At 35.6% G+C, this 10000-nt stretch overlaps 1 protein-coding gene and 1 long non-coding RNA gene across 10 annotated transcripts in view; one reads left to right on the forward strand and one right to left on the reverse strand.

Moving 5' to 3' along the window:
* FOXP2 (forkhead box P2) overlaps positions 1 to 10000 on the reverse strand; it is a 352653-nt gene that overhangs the window by 179298 nt on the left and 163355 nt on the right. For 7 of the 8 annotated variants that reach the window (XR_014172562.1, XM_081928970.1, XM_081928969.1 and 4 more), the window contains exon 4: positions 2686 to 2863. Coding sequence is in view for 6 of the 8 variants with exons in the window: in XM_081928970.1 (XP_081785096.1) it covers positions 2686 to 2853 (168 nt within the window). In the remaining 2 variants the exon portion in view is untranslated. Of the gene's footprint in view, positions 1 to 2685; positions 2864 to 10000 lie in introns of those variants that run through there. The other variant, XM_081928973.1, reaches the window with a different exon arrangement.
* LOC309379685 overlaps positions 9312 to 10000 on the forward strand; it is an 8464-nt gene continuing 7775 nt past the window's right edge. For both annotated transcript variants that reach the window (XR_014172597.1, XR_014172598.1), the window contains exon 1: positions 9312 to 9442. This is a non-coding gene — a long non-coding RNA (uncharacterized lncRNA). The remainder of the gene's footprint in view (positions 9443 to 10000) is intronic.

The raw sequence follows: 10000 nt of genomic DNA on the forward strand, positions 1-10000 counted from the left end.
CAGCTGGAAGGTGACAAATATCTACACTGGGATAAAAAAAGTTACTTATACTCTAGTCGTACCTCAGTTAAAGATCTCCTGATATCTTGTGACTGAACTCAAACTATTTATCATTGCTATATATTACCAAAAAAAAAAAGGATGCTGTCGTTGCTTCTTAATACATAACTGAGAAATTACCACTGCAAAATTTTAGCCAAACTTTTAGATAAGGCTCCTAGTGATGTTATAAATTCACACCAAAAGCACAAATACTCCATTAGAATACATAAATGGGGGGGGGGGGGATCCTACAATATTAGCTTCTTTAATCTAACAGTTTCTGATCATTTTACTGATTATAATGTCTGTTTCCAAATGACTGACTCTAGCTTATGAAGCACTTTAAACTGAACTTCATGCATGTGATTCACAAACCTTAACTGGTCACTTAACTATACTGGAGTGGTGCAAGAAAAAGCATGCATTTAAAAAGGTCTGCAGTTTACCTGCCCCTTGCACACAAGTAGAACAGTGAAGTATTTCAATCTCATTGTAAAAAGTTCAACAGAAAGGAGAATTACAATACAACATGTAAGATCACTTTACTTTGCATAAGCACAGAAAGAAATAAGTTTGTATATTTCTTGTTGATTCAAATGTCAATTTCTGACCTATTTCTCTCTCTCTCTCTCCAAATTAGACAATACCTCAAATGGCACCAATGAAACTGCTCACGTTATTCTTCTCTTCGCTTTTCGGAAAACATGAAGAGAGTAAGTTGTAGTCCAAAACACATTCAAAATCACATGAAGGATACAGATTTCATGTTTACTAGTGCTTATGTTCCATAACACCATGTTTTGGGGGATGATTTATATTCCAGATTCAGTCTGCATTTAAACCTACCATAAAATGCCTCCTGAGTCCTATTAAGTGGACACAGGGCTTTACTTTGCCTGTCTGCTTATTTAAGATCTAATCACAGTTTTGAAGGGGGAAAATATTGCCCCTAAGCCTGTCCCCCTCAGAACCTGTCGGATATTAGTACTCAACTGGATATTTTCATCTCCAATTGTTATTCTCTGTGGTCTTTGCAAATGCTATCTACTGGAAGCTGTGACTCTGTGGACAAATTGGCTAGAAATGACTAGGGCTCCTGCTTTGAGAAATGAGTAAGTAGCATATTATTCTCATTCTGTGTTTTCTGCTGTAATATACTGTGGTGGTAACTTTTTTAACATACTAAATGAATATTAAGCAACTAGGTGCATGTTTAAATGATGCAACAATAGGGAAGGTTGGCAGAAAAAAATGTTTTACAGTAGAATAGCATGAATGTTAAGAATTTAAGAAGGATCTATAAGAATGAAGATTAAGTATCTTTTCCCCCTTATGGTTAAACAATACAGTGAGGGAGCCAGCTGTTGAAGAGTCTATACTAGAATGTGAAACAATGCAGAACTGAAAAATCCCCATATACTTTTCAGGTTTCAAAATGAAACTATTTTAATTGTTATACCTAAAACAAATAATAGTCACATAAGCTATTTAGTATTGAGCACAACTTAAAAACCAGAAAATAAATAACTACCACACTCATTTGCGGCAACAGGCCCAAATTAAAGCAATGCAACTACAGTTTTATTTTGCAAAATTCAATAAAACTATTTTTAACAGCTTTAGTTTCAGCAAGGCTATTTTCTCTTCTGATTAAATCCAGATGCTGATAATAAAAATATACCTATTTACAAATTAAGTACTCAGTACTGTGCCATGAACAACTAATTGCTTTAGCTAATGGGAACAATAGGAAACACAAGCATCTCAGCAGTTCAGACAAGACACTCAGCACCCAGTAGGATTTGGTCCCATAATTGAGGGGGGAAAGTGCCCTAATGCCATTTTAAAAAACATTATTATTAGTAGTAGAAGCAGAAGCAGCATCATTAAAACAAAACAAAAAAGAATTATTCTCTACTTTTTTCTACTAAAGTTGGCTGCAAAGGTAGTTGGATTCCCAATTGATAAATAATGAAAATAAATGAAATACTGAAGAGTACCTGTTATTTAGTTTAAAGTATCAAATGGAAATGTGGTCCCCTATATTGCACTTTTTTCTTTCAGTCTCTGTGAACAGGTCATTCAGTCACACCACCAATTTTTCTATTTGAAAAATTCATCCATTTTATTTTATTTACAATTATCACAGCACCAGCAAACATGAATGTTGCAAAAAGTCACTGTGGTCCTTTCACCTTAACTGAGTTTTGGAACAATTTCATTCTAGTAGGATGCAAAGTATCAAGTAATGTGGCCCTCTGGTGGAAAGCTAAGTATCACATTTTCCTTCCCTGTATCACTCAGGGAAACTGGAGGTGCTTTTTTTTTAGGGAAGAAAAAAACCATTTTTCCTGGAAAAGATATAGGGGCAACTTTTATAAATACACCACACACCCTTAACAGAAGATGTACAATATACCCCGGTGCAGGCAGATCTTTATGAATAAGAAACACATGCATATTTGAAGGTGAACATGCAAGAGAGATAAAAAACAAACAAACAACAAATAATGCTCTGAAAACTCTCCACTTTCTGCAATATCTTAAAAGTGCACAAAATCCACATCAGAGTAAAGGTCACTAAAGGAAATCTAATTTGTAAGAAAACAAATACAAAGCAAAAACAAAACAAAAAAAACTTACCTGCTGTTGTTGCAGATGCAGCAGTTCTACTGTGCTTACTTCAGTGCTCGTGTCACCACTTGATCTTCCATCTCTGCTGCCAGCATCTAATTGGCTGCTTAGAGTGCTCATTCCATTTTGATTCATTGAACTGTTGCTTATTGTCTCTGTCGCAGATTCCTGCATCATGACTTAATACCTAAAAGTGATTAAGAAGTATCAATTAACACACACGTTACACCTTCACACTTCCATTATCAAGATGTCCCTCTCTGCCAATTACAGAGACAGCATCTTTAGAAGAAGGGGAGAGAGGGAAAAATCCTTGCAGAGTCATTTAAGAAGCAAGCAATGCAATGCAATGCAATGGATTGCAAACCTTGCTTTCGTAGACACACTAATTGCTGAAATTACATTTCCTATAAGAAACACTTTGTGCAGTTAAATTTAACAGGGAAAACAACACCTTATATACTTGCAGACTGGTCAAATAACATTCACGAACAGCTACATTTTAAAGTTACCTATCAAACCAGTTTAAATGAAGGCACAATTTCACACACTGCTCTGTATTTCTTATTATCTAGCTTTGACAACCATGGATGAGTATACAGCCTTATTTAAAATATTCACTATCTTGATTCTGTCAGAATTTTACAGCATTTCTTATGCAAGGCTGTTGTTTAATGATGCACAGCTAATCATACAAAATTAAAATTTTGTAAGGGTGTTACAAATCATATGGTATCAACCAATGATAAATAGTATAATGGGCTTCTCCTTTTTTGTGACTAAATAAAATTTTGCCTTGGAGGCATTTTAAGAAAAAGCTCTTGCTGCAAACACGTCAGATATTGCCTATTTTTTTAATCAAACGGCTGATATTCATTTATTTTTCTGACATTTAAAACATTTAATACTGTCCTTCCTGGGAAGTAATTAAGCTTATGCATGAGCAGCAATCAAACTGTTCACTTGAAGATGACTTAAAACTCAATTTTAACATAGGCAAATAAATGAAAGATATAAAATTAATTTTCCAAGCATGTATTAGATATGAAAGCTGGAAATAAAATCTATCAAGAATATCACTAATGATTGTGCTAAAAACAGCATAAATTATGCATATTACCTTCTCTACAGTAATAAATGTTTTATCATTTTCACTGCATAAATATACTGTACTTTCAGGATAGCAATGAGATGTCCTGCCAAGATCAGTTGAAATCCATGCAGTAAATAAAGAATCAACATAACCTTACAAACTAGAATCTCAAGTGCATTTTGCATCTGTAAAATGGAAACATCAATTTTTGTTCTCAAAGCTACTAACATTCTACACTGTGCTGAAGGTGCTCTTCGGTTCATTTTCCTGTAATAATGCATACATTACACAGAAAGATTTCCAGGAAACGAAAAGAGCAAACTTTCTGAAATAAGATCTTAAAAGGCACCTCTCCTGGTAGGCAAATAATCTTTTTAAGCAACCTTGGTTAAAGAACACAGATGCTACTTTAACCAACATATTGTTCAACTCAGTTCAGCCTGTGCACAAAAATTTCTTCCTATCAGAGAAAAACACCAAGCAGACCACTACAGCTGAAGCCACTCTTAAGAACGTCAGCTAAACAGCAATATAAGTTTTCATAAAGAAAGGTTTAAAGGGTAAATAGAATAAACATTTTTTTTAAAAAAACTTTACATGGCAAAAGTCTAGTTCTGGTCAAGAAGGAAGGACACAAACACAACAAACATGATTACAGTTCACGTAAAATAAAGGGCAGCTGTTACAATCACAGTTAACCACTGTAGAACCAGATGTGTTTAAGAACAAATAGCCCTTGTTAAACAGTCTACAGAACATTAACTAAGAATAAGAATAGAAATGAAAAATGTGATATACGTGAAGATGAATTTTCCAAGAAGAAAAGTAAGCTAATATTCCTTTTTTCCTGAGAATAAGAAGCTAATAAGTATTCAAATTAGGCATAAATTTTACATGCACAGTGTTTAAAATATTCAGAAAAAGGGGTCTGATAGCATTTACTAGGTATATGAGCATTCTAAATAATATCTCCTGCAATTCCACAGACATGTTAAAAACAATATATTTAGATTGCAATCCTACATCCACTTACACAGGAGTATGTCCCCCCGAACCCAATGGGACTTACTTTATGTAGATGAGTATAGGATTGTGTCATTTGTTACTAAAATGCATGTAAAACATACATCTCATCTTTTCCACAGTGTCTCCTAAATTATTTGAGGTGGAGGAATGTCTTCAGACAGATTTTTAAAAAACCAACAAAGTAAATATTTGACTATATTTGTGCTATAGTCAATTACATGCATTAAAAAGATAAACCCAGTGAGCCCGTAGCTTAGCCAGCCAATCAAAATAGTTCATACATTTTTGGAAATCTCTAGCTTCAAAATCAAAATGATTATCTTTGCATATCTGCGATTCTTTGAGGACAGTAAGAAAGGAAAGGGTTAAACATCCTCCAGCTCACACTAACCAAAAGGTGTATAATGTCTCATGGATTTTGGCATCCTTGAAAAGTCCTAACATGTAGTTTGGAGTTTTAAGCTTATGTTGATCTGTGAGCCTATGCAATCAAGTTGAGCAAAACATGACCAATAAATGGTACTTCTGCAACGGAATACAAAGTCTGAGCTCCCCTTAATGTGCACAGAAAAGGGACAAGGAGAGAGCATAATATTAACTTGGAAGCTAATGATGGTAAAGGAGGAGGGAAAAAAGTGAAAATATTTCCCAAAGTAAGCCACACATGCCTAACATTCTGACATGAAATACAGCTCACATTACCATAATAAAATAGGTTAAAATAAGTAGTCTCTCAAATTGGAGGTTGTACTGGTTAGAGATACACACCATTACTTTGTGATTTTGCCAGCGGGGGGGGGGGGGCTCCAAGCAGTAGAGGGACTTTGCGGGTAAAATCTTGTTGTGTGGTTAGCATGACTCTGTCAATCCCTTAAAATATTGCATCCTGAAAATATATATATTTAAGGCTGTTGGTATCCTGCAAGCTCTTCTTAAGCTCAAATTCATAAACAGACCATACCCCTTGTACTTGTTCCAATTTTATGACTTTCACTCCAAATTGATTTAAAAATCCCCCATACTATGATAAAGCATGCCTTTTCACACACTATCCAAGTTCAGTGCATCGTCCTGAAGTTAATTTGTGCATGGATCCCAAATTGTATGACAATTAAGACAGCCGCCTTCAGATACCTCAACTATATTTCACACAAAAGGTACTTCCTGTTAACGGAGAAGTACAGGCTACCACCTGAGCATTTAACAAACAATCAGCAATTCAAGTGGAATCCTCACACTATATAATTAGGTGAATACACTTTTCCTTCCTGCTACATGCTCTCCCTTGCCACTAATCTTAAGTTTTCTCTAGGTTTCTTTAAATCAGCAAGTCACTGTACAGATACTTATTCTCTACACCACTTCCCTTTTGAAACATTAAAGTGACACTGAAACTGACTGCACAAGATTGCATTTTCTCTTCCTAAACAACTTGAATTGAAAGGTTACTTAGTGTAACAATATTTACTTGCAGAATTGTGTTGTTACCAAGGGCATAATGGATGGTGGCTATGCAGGTTTACGCAAGAATGAGTGAAGCATGAGGCATTAGCCATGTGTTTGACATGTTTCAAATTGCTATAATCCAGCATTAAACACACCCAGCAATTCATGCCATTTCTTGCAGCCATAATCTTGAATAAAGCGTGCACAACCACTTATTATATAAATTAGTATATGACTCCCTGTTATAGTCACAACAGTGCTTTTGTGTTTATTTTGCATCAAGATGTGGTCTTTTATTTGTACAAATAGCAGGATAAAAAGACACAGCTCAATTAGACCTCCCTACTTTTATGATAGGGTTGCACAAAATTCTAGACTTGTTTGTTTTGGTGTTTTTTTAAAAAATGAGTTATATTAGCATAGAATGGAACAGTGTGAAATATTTTCTTCCTTGTGTGATTCCAACACTGCTTTATTGCTTTCCTGGTCTCTGAACCCTGTGAGGGCCAGGTGCTGTTTTGAACTTCAGAAACATGAATGACTATAGCAAGTGAAAGTTCTGAATCACCACTAGGGGGCCTCATTTTTGAGAGACAGAAGGCTTTATTGCATATGATCAACTTCCTAGACGGAAAAAAGCCTTGGAGTTTTTGTATTCGCTGTTAACAGCCCTTAAAAATCAGTTGACAAGAATGAGAGTCTGGCTAAGTAGGAATGATCTAGCAGCTGTGAGGTACTATCCGATATGTACTTCATTATTTTAAAATAGGTTAATACTTTCTGTTCCTTAAAGCTTGTAACCTACAAACCTCCTAAAATGGAAAACCCAAGTCAGTTCTGTCCATTGTCATAAATGGCTTGCAAACAGTAGCCTAGAAATGGTAAGACAAGGTGAAGCTTAATATGATGCCACATGAGTGTACTTAAAGAGTTTATAAATAAATGTTGACTTCCACAACATATCTGAAGTGTTAAGGTTTCACCTCCCTATCCCCAGCAGATATAATGTGAAAATGCAACTTTAAAAAAAACCAACCTGGAATGAGCAAGTATAGGATAAAAATTCAAAATGTGATCCAAAGGACCTGGAAATTAGAGCCATGTGCCCTGAGGTTCTCTCAAACAGCAGTCTGTTGTACTGCATAACAAACTGCTTTTGAAACTTAAAAATTAGTTTGTGATACAATATGTGCCCATAGGCATGTTCAAACCTTCAAATGTGCAGAAAATATGTGTTGCACATCATTTGTGTGTTTTATAAATTTAAAATAAATAGCATACCTCTATAGATCACCTCTCAATTGCAACTTCTACATAAAAAATCATTTTGCCAATAATTAATCATTTCAGATCCCTCTACCCATAATTAAACACACTCACAGAATCTAAAGGACTGTGAGCCTATGTGGAACCTCCCCTCCAATAAGCCTGTATGTTATAATACACTTTTTCCTGGGTTCACTTTAAAAACTAAGACATACCCATCATTCTGCATTTTTAATCTTGACCAGAACTTAGATTTGGGGGGAAATAATATCATAATGTCTTTTTTTTTTTTTAAGTGCTCTCTTTGGCTTGATTCATAATTAATAGCAGGCTCAATATACTTGAAATCTAGACTAGTACAGTCAAAGTCTTAAATATGTATGACTGTATAATAAATCAAAATGGCAACTATAAGGCCATTCCTCTGTGTGCAATAAGAAAAACAATACAAACAAGTTTCATTCTGTCCCCCTCATTTAAATGTGAAGTATGATGCATCTCAAAGACAGACATAAGAATGGGAAGAACTGTTTGGTTGGTGTCCCTAAAATAATTAGGCCCATTGTAACTGAAATGCTTAAAGTACTTTTGATGGTGGGATTCAAGGAGATAACAACTGTATTTAAGTTAAAATCAAGAGAATCATCGTTTTAAATGGCTAAGTTTTTACCTATATACTCAAGCAGAGCTACCTGATTTGGTTAGGTAACTCCAGACATGCAGGGACATGGATGACCTTGCCAGACCAGGATTCTAACATGCAAAGTGGTCCTAGTAAGATGCCTACATCAAGCAACTAGGGTGCTGGGTCAGCAACTATACACACAGCACTCAAATGATGGAGAATGACATCCAGATGCAATTTAGCCATTGTGATCTCCACCAGCAATGCACAGTGTAGGTGACAGTGTGTCTTGCCATCTGTCTTACAATGTAGATGGGAATGCATGCAGGCAAACCTCAACCATCTGCCATCTAGGACTGCTGCATGCAGTTGTTATCATTTGTGTTAGTAGTCACACGCAACATTTTGCTGCTAATAACTATCTCTAGATGAAAGCCAGTGTGGTTAGGCACTCGAAGGAATGACAAATTCTACACTGCAATCTGATCTAGATTAGATTGACAAAATGCATCCTGCCATTCTTCACTACCTTCTACTGAGCCTATTTTCCAAAGGGAAAAGGTAGCTTCCTGTAACACTGGCAGCAAAATAATGACAGCCTAAAATTAAATTTCTAAACTAAAACAGTAGGTCTGTGGGTGTATATATATATATATATATATATATATATATATATAGTTATTTATAACATGTTTTTATTTATTGTTATTCCTATTTCCCATCCCAGCAATAGAAATTACACACACAGAACATACAAATAAACTTCTAAGCTAAAGGGTGAGTAACACAGCGATATATCAGGTATGATGTAATAAAACTGGCAATTCCCATTTTATTCTTCACATGAATTAGTGTACAAACACGTAACTTCGTCATGTATTACTAAGGCAGCAATCCTGAAGCAAACTCACTGGGAAGTAAGCCCCATTGAACTCAACAAGACTAACTTTCAAACAAACATGCATAGACTTGTATTGTAAAAACATACAATGTCCAGCACACCACAATAGGCCACACTTAGGATGGCCACCACTGCATGCATTTTCATAGTAAAGCAATCCTAAATACAAATATTCTATCAACTATCTAACTTTTATACTATACTAAGTATTCATCCATGACCTTATAAAAACTTCACATGGATTAGTTGATCAGATCCTGGGAAGCATTTTTCCCCCAGAGCCTAGCACCATGCTCATTGTTACAAGCAACATTATGCCAGTTTTATTCTATTATTGCATTTCTAATTCTTCCATCTTAGCTCATCTGGACTGCTAAGCAACATGTCCTAAATGTCAGTGATCTATATGGTTTGTAAATTAAAAAAACGTTTTGTTGTGAACACTGGGAGACAGCCAATATGTCTGTCTGCTTGCATAACAGATATCCACCTGCACAACAGGATTTCCCATTTCTCCTCTGCCTTTCCAGTCCTCATCTGCTCACAACAGATTTGAGTTGATATGGGGTACACAGAGGAGAGAAGGAAGACGCCTAGTTGCATGAACTCTCATGTGCCTTAAATACCACCACCCTGCACCAATACACACTTTACAAAGTGTCATACGTCTTACATCATTTCTATCATACACGTCACATACAGGAGAGACACATACGTTCTAGACTGCGTGGCATGAAACCTCGACAAAACTGAAAAGCCAATTCTATGGTAAGAGTTCTTATCCGAGGAATGATAGCCTGAAAAACTCCTTCATGGTAACAAATGACAAATGATCTCTTGAGGAGAGAAATGCCCATAATCTTGACTTTACTACTACCAATAGAGAAGTAGGGAGAAAACATTAAGACAGCTGGAAATAATTACAACTGTGAAAGCTAGGGAAATTACACCAAGTGTATTTCCTTGC

The sequence above is a fragment of the Podarcis melisellensis genome (genome assembly GCF_964234715.1).
Source record: "Podarcis melisellensis genome assembly, chromosome: 10".
Taxonomy (NCBI): Eukaryota; Metazoa; Chordata; class Lepidosauria; order Squamata; family Lacertidae; genus Podarcis; species Podarcis melisellensis.